Source organism: Parambassis ranga, chromosome 14 (assembly GCF_900634625.1).
Source record: "Parambassis ranga chromosome 14, fParRan2.1, whole genome shotgun sequence".
Taxonomy (NCBI): Eukaryota; Metazoa; Chordata; class Actinopteri; family Ambassidae; genus Parambassis; species Parambassis ranga.
The window spans coordinates 11,066,892-11,088,517 of NC_041034.1; the positions used below are offsets into that span (position 1 = coordinate 11,066,892).

The 21,626-nt window shown below is 39.0% G+C and overlaps 1 protein-coding gene across 3 annotated transcripts in view; it reads left to right on the top strand.

Moving 5' to 3' along the window:
- Nucleotides 1-21,626, top strand: part of cadm2a (cell adhesion molecule 2a) — a 153,476-nt gene that overhangs the window by 98,953 nt on the left and 32,897 nt on the right. For 2 of the 3 annotated variants that reach the window (XM_028421906.1, XM_028421902.1), the window contains exons 2-3: nt 6,949-6,975; nt 16,591-16,740. In XM_028421906.1, the coding sequence (XP_028277707.1) occupies nt 6,949-6,975; nt 16,591-16,740 (177 nt within the window). The remainder of the gene's footprint in view (nt 1-6,948; nt 6,976-16,590; nt 16,741-21,626) is intronic. The other variant, XM_028421903.1, reaches the window with a different exon arrangement.

Here is a 21,626-nt window from a genome sequence, read left to right on the forward strand (position 1 = left end):
ATTGGAACTTAATTCTGGTCTGTGGTTTTCTGTAAAGAGAGAACAATTCATTTTTCATTCTGTTTTGCACCTTTGAGTTTATCACAAATGCTAAAGGTTATATATGAGTGTGTACTGTACTGACTAAATCCTTTCTTGTGCACAATTTCTATCGTTGACACAAGCATGGCCATCACATTGACACATTTCACTTACAGGATGAGGGAGGCGTGAAGCGGTGACTTTACTGCAAATGTACCTAGTGGCTATATGATGACATCACTTATGTGATATTTAGGTCTGTAGTCTCTCTAACTACATATTTTGACAGTCTGTTTCTTCTACAGTTTTGAAAAGTGATTACTGACGAGGTGCAGAGAAGGATACAGTGTGCGGCGTTAGCTGTGCTTCAAAGAGTACAGGTTTAAAAGCAACCTTCAGTGTTTTGGTTAAATATTTAAGTCTGGGATCTGGAATCTTTGATGTGTAATATTTCAGAACTGTGCTCTACGTCTCACTTAATTATCATGATATATCAAATTATTCCAGCATGAGAAAAGATCAGTGCAGGTTGCCGTTTTACACTGTACATTCTGTGTGGTGTTTCTATTGAAATCTAGAGGGGGTGTGTGTGGTTGTTCAGATTGAAGGAAATAATAAATAAATGACTTCACTATACAATATTTAAGGACAGTGCCCATAGTATTGGTGCATTTAATATATATTTACAGAGTCAATTATCAAGAATTACTTTAGACGGTTTTGGTCTTCTCTGCATGTGAATGCCCAAAAAAAATGATGCAGTTACATTGAGAGGTGTGCACATGTTTTTGTGTAGTGGTGCATGCTGTGACCTTTCTTATAGAACATATAGAACATACACCCAAATGTCCTGACATTACAAAGAAACACAGACCACTGTCATTGAGCGCTGTTCCTGAATACACTGTGAATGTGGGCTGTGAACAGTGCATGCACAAGACAGTTCTTCATATTTTATTCCTTTCAACTTAGGAAACAGTGGCAAAATGTAAACACAGTCATTTTCTATATGCCTGTCTTATTTACAATGTGGTGTGGATCAGATTTGACTCATCGACTCGTGATGAATAAGAACATCTGTCATCCTACAAACATTCAGTCATTGTGTGGTAGATCATTTGAGACACATTTCTCACCTCCACCATAGCAACATGGAGTTTTGTGTCATCTTTCCCATGTAGGAACATCAAATTATCAAAAAATCATTATCACTTGTGATTTGCTGTGTCGTCCTGTTTCAATGATTTCCCACGCATTAAAAAAATATATCAGGTAAAACCATTTTTAATTTAATGGTTTTCAAAGATAGATTTTAATTACACAATCAAAGTTTAAACACAAGAAAAAAAGTTGAAAAAGGAAGTTACGATAAAATAATAAGCTTCCTATCTACTGTGTGTATAGCTACCCTTCTGCCTCCTAAGCCTAACTGTCTGACATAGTAGCATGAAGTTCATATGAACATTATTTATATTTAGGGGAAGTTCCTGAATGCCAACCTGCACAGAGAAGATTGTTTTTAATCTATATTTTGCTCATGTGTATTTTTGCAATATCTAGTGTATTAATGTAAATTAATACAATTACAGGAAGAAGGGGTAGGAAAATCATCCATGCAGCCATTTTCTGGGTTAGCTTTGTGCTTGACCTGCACCAACATAAAAACAAGGTCCAAGTGGTGGCAATCCATCAGTTGCAGTGCCCTAATGTGTTTACTGTGTTTAGCTAGAGGCCATTGACCATCAGCAATGAGCTGTGGATCCCCTGAGTCATTATCTTTCCATAGTGCCTGCAGACCATGCCCACAGTCACCAGAACACACCACACATCACATGTAGAGTTAAGAAAAGATATTGCAGAGTTTTATTTGATATTCTGAAACATTATTTCCTTTATGACAAGCAGGAGAGTTTTTTTGTTTAAATGATTGATAATATAAACCTATACATGTGTGGGTGACCATGCTGCTGAACAGCGATTCTAGGCAATGGAAAAGAAGCTCTCGGCTCAGACTGCCTGGTGTTGTTCACACATGGTCTGGTGATGGTGATTCACCAGATTTTGTTAGATTTTGAGCATGAAAAAAGGCCGATCATTCAGCAGCTATAAATACTGCTGCAACCATCTTTGACAAACATGACACAAGAGTCACCCCTAACTACATGTCACCAACATATGCGCCTCTGTGCACATGTCCGTGTTTGTGTCCTTGTTTTATGGGCGTTCAGTTTATGAGCAGATGATTCAACCATGGACAGGGTGGTGTTTGTAATTGTGTTAAGGAGTGGAAATCAAATATGCTATGATTAAATGACAAAACAAACAGATGTGCATCTCCCTGTAATGTGAGAAAACAGGGGTGTGGTAGAGAGATCCAATAAAGCAGGCAGTATGGTGGCAATAAGCTGAGTTAAGTAAGCCTGATTCCATCTATTAACACTGTTTACCATCTCCTTTATTACCCTGAGATGAATTGCAGCCCATAGCAAAAGCAGCGCTCAATCAAATAAGATTAAAATGCATTTACTGCAAAATAACATAAGATTTATATATATATATATATATATATATATATATATATATATATATATATATATATACCTTTTCTTTCCTATCCATTGAGCTATTGTTAGTTGATGATTTACTCTAAATCACAATAGTAACAATCACGTCATTATGAATATGTCAGTGTATATTTTTCTCAGTGTTTTAAGGCTCTTGTGTGTATGGAGTGGATTGATGTATAGCCAAGTCATAAGGTGACAAAGAATGTGTTAAGGTTTTACAGCAATCTGCTCACCGGTGGAATATTGGTTGGATTCCAAAGGCCTGGAGTACATCAGACATACGGCAAAACAGCTGCTGCTGTACGAAAGATAAGCTAAACTCTCCATCATGCCATGTGACAGCTCAGAGAGCCACGCTGCACACATCGATCTCCATAGTCTTTTCAGGGCATGTCAGGCTCTGAATATATCTGCCACTGTGAAAAAGGTAGCCTGAGGGGGAAAGGAAATGCAGAAGGGGGAGAGTGAGTTACAGGTAAGGAAGGGGTTAATAAGGAGGTAGAGTGAGTATAAAAAGGGAGGTGAGACAAACTCCTGAAAGAGCACAAGTTGAAGGAAGACAAATAGGAAAGGAAAAGAAGAGGAAAACAAGGAAGGATGTTGCAACAGAACACGTCCTCCCAGGAGACTTATACCCTAAGGGAACACTGTGATCACCGCAATGTATGTGTGAGCGTGCATGCGTGCGTGTGTGTGTCACAGTAGGTGGCGTCTGTATGAACTATCACACAGTTTATTTATGACGGCTCCCCGCTGGTGGTTACAGAGACGGAGAACAACCTGCTTGAAACTCAGTGCTCTTCTGTTTCACCACCATACTCACTCACTTTTCAAAGATAAAGTGTAGGTGTTTACACAATACACCAATAGCTTCAAGCCTGGTTCAGGTGAAACTGGTGAAAAGAGGTTATCCGCACCTTTGTGTACATATTAGAATTATTCCTCAACATAAAATAATAAAACAAGCAAATCTCTAGAAAAATGGTGTTAATAATCCTGTGGTGTTATATAACATGTTTCCAAGAAGTGTGATCAGTTCAGAGGGGAGCTTGGCTCATCTTGTTGAGGCACAAGCTGCCCTGATATGAACATAATTTGGCAGTTTTTTATATTGACAAAATTCTGATTGGTATCTTAGTCATCATGGATCATGCTAGGTTAGGCTAGGGCACAAAATCCCACTCTCAGGTTGTAGGGATTAAATCCGACATCATGGTTTGGGTCTCAGTTGCCACGGTTACAACTCCCACCCCTTCTACAATATGATTCACTGGCTGATGATCAAATAACACATCTCATAGCATCTATGATTGCTTCTAAATGGCCTCCAATGATGTAGTGGGTTGAGGCCACCCTCAAATATGACATGAGAGTTTTATCTGTGTTGTTAAAGCTAATTTATCATGGTGCTGGATTTATCAGCTAAGTCCAGGTCTGGGTAAATTTTGTTGTTCTCAGAAATTTTAAAAAAAGAAGAGACAATAATAAAATCTAAAATGCTATTTGTTTTTTTCTGTTAGATCCACAAGCCAACATGCATCACTTATTGTGCAAGAATATTTGTAACAGTCTTGATTATCCTCCATGTCTTTGTAAAACAAAACAACAAAAACAAAAAAAAACAAAAAAAAAACAAAAAAAAAATATTGAGCATATTCAGCAGTAAACATGCACAGCAGGAGAGGAAGCCTACAGTGCTTATTATGTATTTTTCTTATACTCATTACACACATTCTTAATAACTTTATAAATGCATTTCTTTATACTGAAAACTGAGCATAAACACTGAGTTTATATGCTGCTTTTCAACTCATATGTCAGATGGCACATTTGCTAGACACTATTTGAATGGGCTAAACAGCATGAAATGAAATTAAAGCAGAAGTGACACTCCCAGCACAAACAAAAAGACAAATTAAAGCAGATTATTGATTTCTTATGCCGGTAATGGTGGAACACAACTGTCTCATTACACTGCCCACATAAACAGGAAGGTTGTGTCCCAGCCTGAAGGGCTCCATCCTTTGAAGGACACATGTGTGTCTTATTTTGAAGGTTTCTTCAAATGTGGATTGTCATTTTTGTCATGTAATGATTAAACGTGGATTTTTGACTCCACAAACTCAACTTTGACAGTCGGAAGTTTTGAAGGTTAACCATTGTCGGTTGCGGTATACTCCTGCGATCTGACAATTGGGACAAGTTTTTTTTATATACTTTTTTTTTTAAAACATGAAAAATCTAGAAAAAAAATCCAAAGACAGTGTTGGTTTCAGATGCAGATCTGCACAGAATTCACAAGGAACCATTCTGTCCAATCAGTATTGAGTTTTGAGAGCATGTGAGAGCAGGTGGCCATTGTGTAATCAATTGGGAATACTCTGCTCACTGCATGGTAAAATGGGGGAATGAAATAGTGTAATGAAAAGTGTTTTATGCAATTTCAGCCTGACATATAGAACTGTTGTGTTGGTTGCCTGGTAACTGTAATACTCTGAGATACAAGTGAAGAGAGAGTCTGGTAAGACTCCCACAGTTTTCCTCTTTTCTTCACTGCTTGTCTTCTTTTTCTCTCCCTCCCTATAGCTCTGTATATATATTCAGCTTTTGTTTTGAGTGAAAAGTCGTAAAAGCTTGTATGTGTATTTTTTTTCTATCTTTTGTTTCTAGGACATGTCTTTTTTTTCACGGGTTTTGACTCAGAGAGATCACTGAGCCACAGTTTTGACAGGGAACTCATACCTTGACAGCAGGGATGAAAGGCAGGGATAGAGCGAGGTCAGACTTTGCTGAGGGAATATTTCACAAAGCCATCAGTCTCATGTAGAAAGCAGTGTTGGTAGAGACGTGACACTTGCTGCCCTGTTTCTCTGTTGGGCTCTCTCTCCCTCTTGACCACAGCAGCACAGTGTGAAATTTTCAGTCACTGTTTGTGTGTGTGTGTGTGAGAGTGCATTTGTGTGTAAGATAGAAATCATTTTTCACCTATGATTGTGTTTGTTTTGTTCATGTTTGCCCCCTGTGGCATGTGCAACTAAAGGTATTGTGATGCTGAAGACCATGTTACATATTTTACTAACAATCACAGAGCAAATTATCTGTTTTTCTTTGTCAGACTTTCACTTCTTCACTCTATCTTGCACCTTGGCAAGTTGTGAAATAGTACTAATAAAGCATAATCATCTCTGTCAGGTTCGGAAAATAGACTATCAGGATTTAATGGCACTCAAATATAAACAAAAACAGCATCTATGTGATAGTCAGAGGAGTGGTGGTTTAGCAGCTGCTTTTTATCCCCAGGCCTATTTTCAGGATCACTTGTTGCTCCGTGATGTTAAAATTCTATATTTGTTATTTACAGGGAGATTGCGGTTTATAAATGTGTAAAAGGAAAGAAAACCACAATATTATTTTTTCTAACCTGCAGACTGGGCACCTGCAGTGAGATTCTCTTTGTTCTCCCTCCCTCATTCTTTTTCAGGCGCTGTCTCTTAGAGCTGTACACGTTTTCAGGCTCACTGGAGGCATTCCAATAGATCCATCAATTTGGCAAAGCAGTGTGTGTGAAGCATAAGAGTCATTCCCCCAGGATACACACGCCAAAAATACAGACACGCAAACACGCACGCTAATAGACAATCTATGTTGTTTATTTGGCTCTCTCCTCTGTGGTTTTTTAGCAGCGGGACGTCTCAGAGGTGATGCTCGTGTGTCGGCGAGGTCCTCTGTGTTGTGGTTCCCTTTGTTTTAATATATGCTGGCCTGTATGTTTTTTTTCACCGAGTTGTTTATTGAATACCCCCATATCATGGCATATTCTCTGCTAGACAACAGTCCTGTCTGTGCTCCTCTTCGCTGATTACAGTGCTGTCAGTCATGCTGTAATATGATGGTGCACCAGTCTGTGCACGCATGACTGTCATCTGTCCTGAGAACACAAACACACACAAAAGAAATCATGACTTCTTATATGTCTTCATAAAAACAGAAGCCTAGTAAATAAGAAATAAGGATAATCAATGGTAAAATGTCCTATAAACTATGTAAGCCAACATGTTCATTAGACAGCCACAAGCTTTTTTGTGTGATCCAGATGATGTGACACGATTAATTATAAGATGCCATGCTGTAAGGTCTCAATTTGCTGATGAGCTAAGTTGGGACGCTCCCTCTCAGGGTTGAATGATCAGGATGGTGTTCAGCACTTGACAGTCAAGATAAAGACAATGCCCTTTCTGCATACATGCAGACAAACTGTTCTTTTAACAGTTATCTAATCAGTTTGCTCTGTCTTCTGTCTTCTCTCTGTTTTCTGACATCTGCCTCTCTTGCTGTCCATCCCTCTACTTGGGGACACCAGTGATGGCTTCAAAAGGCAAAGTTCGAGGTGAGTTGTGGCTGCGGCTGCTGCTTCCCCCTGCTGTGCCTCTAACTCAGCCCTACAAGTCTTAACACCTCAGATGATTTACTTTAGAAAAGTAGTGTAGTCTTAGTTGCTGGCTTGCTCTCTTGTTTTTGTGCTGCTGCTCTGTTGTTTACAGAAAAGTCATATTGTTTATTTTTGAAAGACTTTTGTTGTCGCAAAGTCATTTTAAATTTCACTTTAGCAATAGCATTTTTAATGTATTATAGTAAACACACCAAATTGCACTGCACATAATTTCTTACTTGATGTGGAAAACATGACTCAGTAGGGGGAAAAAATGGTTCGCTTGGTCAGAATGTTCCCCACTGAAGCTACAAGCTTGTGTTATGGTTATGGTTTTAATTTGCTGGTAAATTGAGACAAAAAGAAATCACATCATAATACTAATAATCTAAAGGTCTTTAACTTTGTGGTATTTACCTATGCCATCGCTTTGTAGTTGCAAGGTGACAACAAACGGAAACATCTTACACATCTTTGACCACACATACCGACAGCAAGGATGGATCATAGATCAGAAGGTCTGTGAGGGTGTTTATTTAAAATGAACAGAAATTTCTTTCTGTGTGCCTCGCTAAAAAATGGCTCTTGAAAACCAAAAAAAAATAAAAAAATTGTCAACCATGATTAGAATCTCCTTCTATTTAGCTACCCTCTTTGGCTAATGATTACAAACGCACAATGGTACTCATTTCCTGAGATGTGATTATCAGTCAAATGAGAGGATTGGTATCAGCTAAGCAGGGTGTAACTCACAAATCCACTGTGTGTACAAATCAAATGTATTAAAGCAGGATGCCTTATTTTTAAATCAGATGGATCAGAGAGTTTGTGTGTAGAGCTAATCTGAGCTACATTTTGAAACACAACCGGAGTGAAGCTGCATGAGAGTCGTCTGCGTGGCTGCTGTATGCTGCAAAAATGGTGGAGAGGTTTGTCGCAGATGTGCGATTTTCACCTCATAGCTTATGTTCAACATTGTAAAAAGAGTTATATTCTCCTAAATTAGGCCAAACATCAGATTTGGAACTTGGTAGAACAATGTGACATGAACCACGGTCTCATTGGTTCGAGGTTTTACAGATGCCACCTTCCACCCTGCTTCCATTTGTAGTCATTGTCAGCGTTGGCTGGTTTGAACCTGTGCGTGTTAGCTGTGTCGTTTTGGCAGTCATTAGTAGTTGACCTATTGTGTTGTTCATGTATGAGTGCCTGTGTTAATGAGGATTCATAGTTTTAATGTTAAAGCCTGTCTCGAAAAACCACATTCTTATCTAATCAACATTAAAAGTTAATGCTTCCATTTTAATTTTTTTTTTCCAGTTTTCATACGCATCCATTTTTTATATGTTTCTTTACAAATGAACAATGTCTACCAGTGTTTTTTGTAAAAACCCTCTTGTCTCCTGACATTACCGGCTCCCTTTCATCCCTCTTCCCCTCCATCCACAGCGGCAGCAATAGTAGTAACAGCATTAACATCACATTTACTCCTCTGCACTTCACTGCACAGTCTTTTCTCATTTACCTGCTGTGTGGAATGTGTAATTAATTTAAACCACCTCAATCCTGATCAACATCCAGCTGCATGTGTTTGACTGTAACATCTCATTCACTGTTGGTTCCCTAACTGTCTTTAAAGACTATCCTAACCTGACTATCATCCTTTTTCTATCTCACTGTGACAGTATAGGAAATCCATTGCACTCTTAATAGGGGAACAGAGATGTGCAGATCAGAGTCAAGCACATGTCTCCGTCCTGCCTCTCTTACCCGTATAATGAGAGTATTGGTGGAAAACATAACAAGGGAGATAAGATTCATGCTGATCAGTGGGTGGATAAAGGCTTTCACCTCAAAACATCCGTTCATCATTATGTGTGTGTGTGACTGAGGGACTGAGTGGCTGCTTAAGGAGGCCTTTATTCTTCTGTAAATGCATATAACACATCCAATTATTGTATCCAGCACCAAAGGTTAATACAAAGATATATTTTTTGTGTGTTTTTTTTCTTTTTTTTTAACCTTTTCACTGCTATAAGCTTGAATCAGTACATAGTGGTGTCACTGTGAGGGACACAAATGAACACAGGAAGTGACAACACAACACGTAGATGGCAATATGACACCTGTGTACCAGGTGTTCGTGAACACCACATAGTTTCCACAGTCTGTGTTGTGTGTCACTGCATGTTTCTGGTGCTGCAATGATGAGCCAAAACATTAGGACCGCTCACATTATACACTTATTACTACAGTGAATACAAACCATAAATAACTCTATTCACAGTCACAGTCTCTCATCACTTCAAGGTGAGACCTACTTGTGATGAAAATAGACATCTTTAGACAAAATCATCCCATTTAACGACACTAGCTTTTCTGTATGCAAAGGCCTCTTTACACTACATCCTTTGGTTCTCCCTGAATGGACACAGCTTCTGTTACTGAGATATGACTCAAAGGCCGAGTGTGTTGCAGCGTTTGGACACCAGGGATCCTACAATACCCGAATTATGGGAACGTGAGGTGTGCATCCTTCCTTGACAGTTGCTTGGGTCTCCTCAGAGGACACAATAAACCTTTCACTGTATGTAGAACGTCGGTTTAGAAATGTACTTCTCTTTTTCTTTTCCTTATCTTCAAGTCTCTGCCAATTCCTGCGTCAAACCACTGCTATTTTACTGATTAGCCTACAAAATTCATGTATTTTTAACTACATTCTCTGAATCAGCTAGAGCAGAAGGAGTACAAAGGCATTGCACGCCATTTAAAATACACAGTCCACACACTTACAACTGTCAGAAGAGTTTCCTCAAATTATGAATTCAAATGTAAGCTTGCCTTTAGACTAGTCTGAGCTCAGCTTTGAGAGAAGGGGAGATCAACAGTGTCAACCCTGTCACTGAGAGCACTGACTGGGAGTTGTGGTAAAAGTGCACTGCAGCCAAATAAGCCTGACATGAGCCAAATGATAAAGAGTTTTTTAAACTAGCACTTTTCTTGCCCACAGAATCTTGCAGATCACCCCCCCTCGAGGCTTCGAGTGTTTCCCCAGATCACTCTTAAATGAACAGTATCTGTCAACACATCACTACACATTAGAAAATCACACCGTGTCATGTTGAGTTGGGGAATTTGGGAGTGTTTGGTGGCAGCAGTGATTAGTCTGATTTCCCTTATGAATGCTACCCTAGCCTGCGATTATCCTGCTCACAACGCGCCTGAAAGCGCACAAAATGAATTCCTTCCTGTGATAAAAAGATGAAGTAAAGCACTTTTTTCCCCACTCCTTCACATCAGTCTGAGAGTAGCCACAATAAATCTGATTTCCCTGACCTTATGCTTTTATGACATTTAATTTGCAAAACCTACTAAGCCAGCAAGTGTGCGGCTGCCTGCTAATATTGCCTGGCCTTATATTTAAAGAGGGGATGTTTGTGGATAGATAATGCTGTACTAGCTGAAGCTTTGCCTTCTGTGTCCTTGAAATGCTACAAATCAAATAGATAAAGCTGGGATCGTGCTATTACTAAATAACAAAAAATAAACAGCGAGGAAAAGTATGCCTTACACAGTTTGCTTTTAGCCAGCTTTTATCGGTTGTAACACAACTTTTACACACTTACATGCAGCATACACACATGTAAAGAGGAAGACATGAACATGCATAAAGGTATACTTAAATGTGCATTAGTTTTATGCATGAATGAGGGTGGAATAATTTAAATGTCTGTCTCACGCGTGTCTGCATAACATTTCAGATGAAGGGTTCCTAAAAGAAAATATGTACGATACATCTCTGTTTGTTTCTCCACTGGCTTCACTTGTTTTCCCCATTCTCTCCTTTCTTGGTTTCACCTATCTGTCAAAACATGTACTTCTATCCTCGCCCAACTCACTTTTGCTCTCTTCTGCTTGCTTCTGCCAGCTGGAAGAAAGCAGTTGTATGAACTATTTATGAAGGCCAGGTTTACCTCTGTCATAAAACCATGAGATGTCTGACCTTGGCTCAGAAAGGATAGTGAGATCCCTGAACTGAGCAAGCTTGAACTCAGGCAGCTTACACACACAGAATGGGCAGAGGTTTATGTGTCTGCCCTTTAAACTGATGTTGCTGAATCAAGGGCAGGAATAGTGGACAAATGATATACCTGTCTGACAGCAGGTCTGGTAGCCAATTTAAAATTAGCATCTGGGAGTTTAAAAAAAAAATACATTCTATACAGTTGGCTTCTAAAAGTAACATTGTGGAAGTTTTGTCCAACACAAACAGCTGTGTGCTCTGCTATGTTTGTTTATTGCTGTGCTTTGTACACATGAGAAGCTGCTATCACAGCAACAAGCTTTCCTGGATGTTTGTCACCACCTTAACAATGTCTGTTAACACCATTCACACCACAGATGCTTCTTGAAACATCCTCCCATCAAAAAAAAAAAAAAGTAAAAACAAATCTTCTCCAAAACGGCCCCTCTCTGTCACACCACACATGAACGCCTACAGTAACAGCACCATGGAGGAGTAGGTGATATTTTGTTGATCTGACTCCAAGGGGCTGAGTTGGACGTCAACTTTGTGATGGCAGCACCAACAGCTGCCCGGTCTAATTACTGTATGTAAATGACAACAGCCCTGCCATAGCCAGCCTCTCTGGTCTCGGATAATTAATTTCATATCTCCAGATCAAAAATGACTGTCCTGAGGTGGTTGTACGCTAGCACTGAATACAAAGGTAGCTCCACCCTTTGCAGGGGTTGCATTCAATTTGCTCACAACAGAATTCTTATCACTGTCAAAAGTTTTGTACACACACACACATGTGGTTTATTAGCAAAAAGAAAATGAAGAAAGCAGAAACAAACAGAACATTTAAACAATATAAATGTAGAGAAGCCTAAATTGTGGCCAACAAATGAGATGTATTGACACTTGGGACATTTTAGCTGTAAAACCATTTTACAACTGATTCCTATAAATCAGGATACTTAAAGAACATTTTTTCTAGTGTAGTCTAGACACTAAGGGCCAGATACCAGAAGAATAAGTTTTATTTATTTAAAGGAATTTAGCTCTATGGATACACCAAATGATCAGTCTATGAGCAGCATCATGGTGTAGCTACTTGCTGAACCTTAGCAATCTATGGTATATGCAGTGTGTATAGGACTTGCAAGGATGTATGTAGGTATATGAAGCCAGAACAGTAAGCAGTAAGTGCCAACAAAACAGATCTTTATTTAATTCTGTTTCTGTGCAGGTCTTCTTCTTCAAAATAAAAAAAAAAAATTCTTCTTTAAAATATTTAAAAGATAAATTACTTAAAGCACATTGCTGCACAGCTCCGCATAAAAAACAGGTAGGCTATATATTTTATATATTTTTTCCCACACCGGTGATTACCTTTTTTCACAGGAACATGCAATTTAATTTCATAGTGAGTACTGGAGGCTGACTTTTCATGCCAGGTGTAATCGTGTAATGAAATGTTGGTAAATCACATTTGAGATGCAACATGGATTTGGGATGTGTTGATAGGAGGCGTGAAAAAGGTCATAACAAAAGATGAAGAAACAACACTGCGTGTGCAACATGTTCTCGAGAGAAAAAAAGGAAGGAGTTTGTGTGAAAATGTGTCACAGTGGGAGGGTGAGTCCCAGAGAGAGTGCAGGGAGTGATGATGCACTTGTCTGAGCTTCTGTTCCAGGAACCTACTAAAAACGTTATGTATTTAAACATTAACAGCCAAAATCGGTTCAGTGAGGACGTTGGAGGGTTTTCTTGCTCAAGGACACTGTGACAGGATACATGGCTGGTTGATGAATTCACACCAGCTCTTGAGATGATCAAACTCTTGACCTTGTACGCTCTATCCAATCACTAAACCACCCTGCTGCTTGACACTAAGAATCACTCAGTCTGAAAACCTTGTGTACCCAGCTGCGTAGCCACCTGTGTAACCTTAAAGACACTAACTGGTCATGGCAAAGCTGTCATGTTCTATGTAATCTTCTGCATCTTATTCATGATCTTCTTAGTGGGGGTGCATTTTAACACTGATCTACTTGAAGTTAAGCTCCACAGTGTTATTTTACACAGTGATGTGCAGTGGTAGCTGAGGATTGATGTGGTTTGAAATGAGCATGGAGATTTAACACACAACACAAACATTTGCCACATCTGTGTGGAAGAGAAAACATAAATCATGACCTTATGGGATTAGTGTGCAAACTTTCAATCTTTCCCTATCTGTAATAATCTGAATTATCCTTTATTTGTAAATTACCATATTATGAGCCTGAATTTGGAACTATCGATCATTTTTGACTGGAATAAAAGATGACTCAGCTGGACTTTCTCTGTCTGTCCCGTAATTCTGTCCTCCCTGCAATACATCATAGCTCTACGGCTCAGTTGAGCTCCGGTTCTGGTGTAAAGGTCAGTAGCTAGAGGCTGTCCATCTGTCTGCCTGCATCTCTTCTTTTTCTCTGCTTCTTGAATGCCTAAATCAGAAAGGTTAGTAGACTCAGCTGCTCTTGCTTGAAAGGTCATGAGGGAGAGCAGACAGAAAGCATCTAGGATACTCTTGCTTTCTTATCGGGATTATTTGTACAGTTGTTTGCTTTGGCAACAATTACTTTGTGTCCTAGTGTGCCTTTGTGTTCTCTCAGTATAGCCCCTGGTCAGTCGTATACTTCTGGGTTAAGTAATTGTTTAGACTTTATGTGACACAAAGCATAAATAATTAATAATATTTCTGATAAAGGGATCACCTGATTATTACCCAGTAAATACTGTGTGGCCCCATTACAATCTAAGATTCAGCTCAGGCTGTGTAGAGTGTAATATGTATTATATATATATATATATATATATAATATATATGTCAATATTTATAATGTTAATAATGAATTTGCAGGTGAGGTCTTGCATTGTTTTGAAGGCATTTTATGCTGAGGTTCAGAAGTAAAGTGAGTGTTCTGAGTTGGCTGAATATGACTGTATGTTTGGTGTCATTCTGCAAAATAAAAGTAGACTCGATCAGACAACCTCCCCAGTGGTAATGTGTGACCGATAAGAATCTAAATTTAAAAGCGTCCATAGCCTTTGCACTGTATTGTATATTATCCGATCCATGCTAAATAAAGCTCAGCTAATTTTATCATGTCATTACTTTATAATGTCATGCAGATGAGAGCAATGTTGACCTGGCTTAGCCTTGAGATGTCAGTCAAGGTGGAGGGCAATTAAACTGACCCCACTCTCCATATAAGACAGAGCACAATTGAGCAAAAGAAAAGAGGCAGCATCAAGATAAAGTTAAAAGACCAGGGAGCACCAGGAGACAGAAAGAATATGAAAATGAGAGACAAAGAAAGAGGAAATGCCACCCTTCAGGGATCAACTAAAGCAGGAAACGTGACAGAGAGGGAGAAGAAGGGAGAGGGAGTGGGAGAGGGAATCGAGTGGAATGGATGTGAACTCGAAAAGACAAAGCAAGAAAGCGAAAGTAGGAGAAGAAGTGGAGTTGAAGTGAGGAAAGGACCTAAATTTAGACATGGAAATCAGGAGAGAACAGCTGCCTCTTTCCCTCAGGAGATACATTTAAATCAGGTCTGGGTGGCCAGAGGGGAGAATGGAAGAACCCACTCCACTGGCCAATTAGGCGCACAGCACAGTTGCACAGTTCTAATATAACCATCATCGTGGGCCCTTTGGCCCTTTCAGTCCCATTGGACATGTAGCACCAGACACTGACGCAGGGCTTAGACAGAGGGAACCCCGGACTACTGTGAGCTGTATGGGCACAACCACTGTACATAAGAAGAGCAGCAGGATACACCAACACAACAAAACTTCTTTCTGCACAAGATAAATATTGATCAAAACATATTTACTGTATATTTCAGTATTTATCTTTTGACATGTGATTCTTGGAGTAAGGTTCAAATACTCTTCCTTTGCTATGTGTGTTGACAACCCAACAAACATATCCCCAGAGTTTCTCCAGCTTCACTGACCCTTCCTTCACACTAATGAAATAAAAATGATATTGTGCAAAATCTCATTCAAAAAAAAAAATCATCATTGCTTCTGTTCAGCATGACGGTTAACCATTAACTTCTCTTTGTGGGCAGCACAAAAGAAATAAAATGTATCACATCGGGCTGTATGTCGCCCCAATGTGTGAGCGAGAAAAATGAGGAAAAAAGTAAGTGATTTAAAGAGAAGAAGTAATAAAGAGAGCAAGGGCGGGCGCAGGAGAACGGTAAATCGTTGGCAGATCATGCGTCATGCAAAACTCTCATGAATAAAACATATTCCTAGCCTCCCATAGCTTGCATCCATTTTTTTTTCTCCATTTCCCTCTTATTCCACTCTCTATCTCTCGCACGCATGATTAACCTCGGGAGGCCTTAATCAACACTGGAAATGACCCGTGCTCCTTGACTTACCTCTCCTTCTCTCCTTCACCTCGTCTTCTCTCCTCTCAACACGTCCTTCAGGACGGCTTTTTCTCTAAAGAGGTTTCGCCTCACCTGCTATCAGAAGACAAACACTGTTTGAGGGTTTGTCATTTTTTTTATGAACTCAAAATTGCAGATATTATTTGTAATGGGATAATTACTTTGCACCAATCAGTGGTTCAGACAGAACCTCACAAAAATAACATTGTGACATTTAAAACATATGAGTTTTAAAAAATATATTTTCTTTCTTGGCTTATATGTTTTTCGTTTCTTCAGTTTTTCCTGATCCTTTCCTGGGGCGGTGGTGGTTTAAGACGTGAGAGTTAGCTGGGGATGAATAATCTTTCTTACCTAAGCCTTCATTCACACAGTCTTTAAAAGCTTTCCTGTGGGGGATATGGGCATGGATAGATTTATAGTTATTATTTACTCACTCTCTCAGCGCTCACACACACTCACACACACAAAGACAATGAAAATCTGAGAGCTGTCCAGGGTTCTGAAATCTAGCAGGCAACATCCATGGTCACTTCTGCAACTCTTCAGCTTGGAGTTTACACCGAATTACTTACCTCACTTCATTTGTCCGTTCTTTCACCGAAGGCAGGAATAACACACATCAACATCTCACACAGGCACACAACTCCACAGAGAACAGTTTTTAATTGGTCTTCCCTGTGTAGCTAAGGTTTGAGGATTGCTATTGGGACTTAATGCCTCCTGTGTGTTCAGTATTAGGGGCCAATTTAGCACACAGTAGTGACTGGCCAGCCTCCTCAAACATTTGTTTTGTAATTAGAGTGTAAAGCTCTTTGTTTTATTAAACATGGAAACCAACTCTCTTTGTCCTACAATGCAAAAAGCTGATTTATTCATTCTTTGGCAGAAAAGTATTTTCTTTATTTTCCATCTTTATTGATCTTGAATTACTTTTTTGTCTCCCATCAATATTTGATATTTTATATGATCATCATGAAATGAAATGTATCAAGTGAATTTACAAGTCAAGCAGTCACAGTTATGTCGTCTGTCTTCCCTCTCTGTCTCTCTCTCTCCACCTGGTGCATCCTCATCTGTTCTTATACACTTCTGTTTTGTCTGTTGCAGGTATCAGCGGTCAGTATCCTCTGGTTCAGAATGTGACCGTGACAGAGGGTGGGACAGCAAACCTGACCTGCCGTGTGGAGTATAATGACAACACCTCCCTCCAGTGGTCAAACCCAGCACAGCAGACCCTCTTTTTTGGGGACAAGAAAGGTGAGTTGAAGATTGACAGATGCACGTACACATATACTTTAAATAAACGTAATAATGAAATCAGGATTCTTTTTACCATTTTTATAGGCTGGAGTGCAAAAAAAATCCTTCTGCTCTCATCGTGTTTGTCAGTTGAAAAAGCTGCTGTCTTTGTTGTATCATTGCTTCTGTCCCACATTTCATGTGTTTGTGTTTTCCTGTCTGTGCTCTGTTTTCACAGCAAGTGCACTCACAGTACAGAAAAACAGACACACAAAGCTCAAGTAACATCTTTAACACCTGTCCTCAGATGGATGTTATGTGGCTATGGGTGTAACAGTACTTGCCAAAGGGAAAAAGAGATGATGATGTGGCTTTGTACACAATGTTGCCAAATATATATTGTTTAATTTCTAAAGCTAAACTGTGTATATCTCTATTGTGTAAATTTTTTGCTTGTTCAGAATGCAGAAATGCATCTGTTTGATTCAGTTTGATTCCAAGATCAGTGAGGTTACAGGGCTAAGGGCTACATCCTCAGTGTCTCATTGTCCCTGGCAGACTAAGGCCCAATGTAAAATCTAAATTCATTTCTTTCTCATCTATCTAATTTATCTAATTCATCTATCTAAGTTAAAACTTACAGCAAAGTTTAAAATTGCTCTTCAGATCAAGTTTCAACATCAGAGCAGCCCACGCTCTCTCAAAGTCATTCACCCTGCTGTGCAAGTGCCCTTCACAGCAGCCCTGTGCTGCTTAGATTGTACAGCCTCTAGCTCGTACAATAAAGTACATAATGAATCAGATTTCAGTTAAAACAACAAAACCCAATCGACTAAGCCTTTCTGTGGTGCAGAATTATGGCCTTGTATTTTATTGATGGTGTAAGAGCTTTACATTTTATACAGATATTTATTGATTCATGTTCACATTTTGTGTCTGTTAGCAATTTTCTTCAAGGTAAAACAAGAGACTAAAATGGCAACCACACCAATAATACACATAACATTTACAGCTCATCTACATCAACATCAGGAATTAATGTTGTTTTTATGAGAATTATCATAATAGTGGATGCTAACACTTGACCTAAAGGCAGAGATCTTCACTTTAGCATTGTTAAAATGCAAAATATTTGGGATTGTACTCACATTTTAAATCTGTGTTTTGTACATTATTAAAAGCAGCCTCATTCCTATTAGACTCCCAGACCATTTCCAGAGAAAATAACCTGAAAATAATGGCATCTGCAGACTTCAAGCTCTGCGTAATAAACGGTTTATATTATAGAGATTCACACATTTCCACAGAGAAATTCATTCTATTAAATACACAAAAAAACCTTGTTATCTTCATCCACAGTTATAAACAAGCACACATGCACAAACAGTGGGAGTGGCAGGAAGCCGTCAGTGTTTTAATGGCTAATAAGTACAAAGGGTTTATTCCTGACCTTTCACACATCTTCAGTAAAGTCCCCATAAAGAGGATTCATGGGCGTTATTTCGTTGGTCCATGCCTACTGAAATGATGGTGCCCTGTGCGTGTCTCTAGCTGTATTAGTCGAGTGTAATAGAGTATGAATCACACACTCTTGTAAGTGTCTGGATTAAGCACATATAGGATTTACACAGTCTTCTTCCATCATCCTGCTGCCCACTGGGCCTTCCTTGTCCATTTGTGTGTTCATGCACTGTACGTGTGTGTGTGGGTCCCTGTGCGTGTCTGTGTTTTTGTATGTTTTTTTGCATACAGTAAGTGAAGCGTGAAGCTTTTCAATTTTTAGTCATTCACATTTTCACTTACCTTCCTACAGCACTAAAAAGCTGCATTGAACATCAAATGCAACAGTTGATGGTCTCTGCAGGTTATTCCATATCACACCAGAGGTCAGGGTTGGGGGTCCATTTCATGGCATTTTCAGTGCAGGGCTCTGAGATTGGAAATGAAATACCTGCCAAGGACTCTCCTATTATCAGGAAAGCAAAGGGATACTACTGAGACCCCAGAACTGTGTTGCTGTTTTGGTCTTTTGTGTGTGTGTATATGTGTGTGTATGTGAGCTCTGGGAGTAGTCTTGCTGAATGTGGCAAATTCAGATGCACATGCTGATGGGAGCACTGAGATGGTGAGTGTTTCTAAAGTGCCACTGGCAGTGTGAGAAAGCAAAGATGTCTCAGCTGCAAGCGCCTTTGAGCACAGTAGGCTTCAGATTAATTTTCCTTGCTGTCTGTTGGGAAGAAGAAGATGGGGATTAGGGCAAGTACACAGTTGCTCAAAAATACAACTCACAAACTTTTTGCATACTTTACTCTGTTGCCTGTTTGCATAAAATTATTATTTTTTTTTTTTTAAAGTTCAACACCTTGAGTGAGGTTAAATAGAGCTTGAGGTTTAAATTTCAGGAATGCCAAATTGGATACAAGTGTCACTCTTTACCATCTGGGCAGTCTATAACGAGAGCTTTTTTTAAAAAAATTTAATTCAATTTAGAAAATTCTTTAACATTATCTCATTTAGAGGCATTTTTTGTGGTTAAAGTGATAAAGACAGGCATAATCAATTGGAAATGGAAATGAGATCAGAGTGGATAAATACTGCATAAATTACAATAAAAGGACACGGCCTACAGAGTCAACAACAACACCAATATTTCTTCTACTGGAGAAAGCAGCAGTGCATGTCAGCCCAATGATAACAATACTCAGATATATTGATATATATCATGAGATACATCATGATATATTTAAAGCATCATGTTTATGTAATGATATGTCAGGAATTTATGTTATAATGTCATGTCAAAAGCTTGTTGGTAAGCAATGAGGACAAAATCTGCCACTTCTATGTGAGACATTCAGGTTTCTGGTGAATTTAATCTGTAATGTTTCTACAGTGTTCGCTTACATCCTCTATTAAAGTCCAGAGCATAAAGCATTAGCGTGAACATATTGCTTTGGCTTTTGTCAAAGACAAATGCAGTGACTGACTCTATTACAGTCCTTTGAGTGGTGCCAGTTTCGTGGCTGTTGTTGTTTAATGTCAGAGCTGAGACTCACCTCTAAGACGTTTAGTCGGATGAAAGAGACTCCTCTTGTCTCCCATCCTCTCAAAGGTGCTGGCTGTGAAGTTGTTTGAATTTCAAATAAGTCATTGTCCCAAAAGTAGCCAATTTTGTCCTTTCCATCACTTACCACAGAGGGCTATGCTGTGACAGCGAAAGAGAGATGAGCGCTGGGCAAGAGGGATTCTCTCTTTTATAAGATTCAAAAGAGGCTAATATCTCTTTACAAATTGCTCTTTTGGTTTCATGTAATTCAGGACTTGATAATAGCTTTATTTCCTAGATGGAGAAATTTTGCAATGAGGCATAATTACAATGTATTCCTTATTCCCATACTAGAAAGAGCCTATGTATAATTACTTTCCAGGCTAAATTTGCAGACCTATTTAGTGAACTCATCATGTTGAGCACTGGCTAAGGTGTGACATTTAAATCACTTATTCACCAGGGTTGCTGTAATTTGCAGATTTTTTTTCCCCGCACACTATTTCTATATTTTCCTTTTTCAACCTCCCCCTGATCATCTCCCCACCCCCACCTTCCAGGGCCATCTTACCCGTCTTTATAAAGCAAATAATTGAACCAGAGTACACACTGATAGCATTGTCTAAACAAAAGGTGTGTGTGTGTGTCTCTCAGTGTGGATATCAGTAATTAGCAGCGTGACATTTGTGTCTTCAGAGAGTCTAACATGGTCTACTATTTCTTCAAGGTCAACAAATAGAACACTTGATTACATTTGTATTCAGTCTTGACAAACTGTCTGACATCAGGAAATCATTTCTTCACTGATCAAGTATGCACATGTTCTGGCTTCTCTTCCCCTTATTTACATTGTAATGATCTTTGTTATTTTTATTAAAAAAAATTCTCATTATTGAACTAAAAGGTTTTGCAGCAACTGTTTTTATATAAAAAATGATTTTACATCAATATGTTTCCATGCAGAATATATCATGGTTCCACCTCATTGTTTATGTGTAACAGATATGACATTTTAGTTTTATTTTTAACATATTTCCAACGAAATCCCTTACTGATGCTTGAAAATCTTGGCAGTAAATGAAAATCTTTTATGGTCTTGTGGTAGATGTGTTTTGGCTCTTGCTGCTCTCTGCTAAAAGACAAACCAGCCATAAAAAGGTCACAGTGCCTCTGGAACATTCAACTCAGGTTGAACTCTCTGAGTCACTGGAAAACAGTAGCATATGCGTGTTATATTAGTACAACACGGTTACTCATAAAGGGGCTCATTTTGTAAAGCCTGGTTGTGTAGTATTTATTTATATTTACTTAGAAAAACAGGTAAAAATAGGTAAATAGAATTTCCAGCAATTTTAACTTTATACATGGGCACTAATATGTTACTGTTGTTAGAACATTACTAAAGTCCCTCCTGTACCTCTGGTGGACAGCTCTGCCCATGCAGTGCCATCTGCAGATTGATTGAATCTGTTTAAGCATTAAGATTAGTGTTATGGGTGAACAGCTAAGGGCCAACTGCTCATTTTTTTAGGCTGCCAAGCTGCTGAATATGAAACTATTCAGGTCCTCAGATGTCAAATATTCAACTGTCTGAATCAATTTGCTGGCTGTTTGTGGTTGTATGTGTGTGTGTCTGTTAGTGTGTTTGTGTGTGCGTATATACGTGTGTGCGTGTGGAATGTCAAGCATTCCACCTCCCCAGTATACAACCATGAAAGCTTTGATGCATTCAGAGTATCTGTGTGCCTGAGCAATTTGGGGGATAGGCTTTTAAAAGTTTTCCAAAGTAAATAACAAAATAAGAAATGCCTGACAGACTTTTTTATTAAACAGATAGCAGAACTTTCTCTCCAAACTT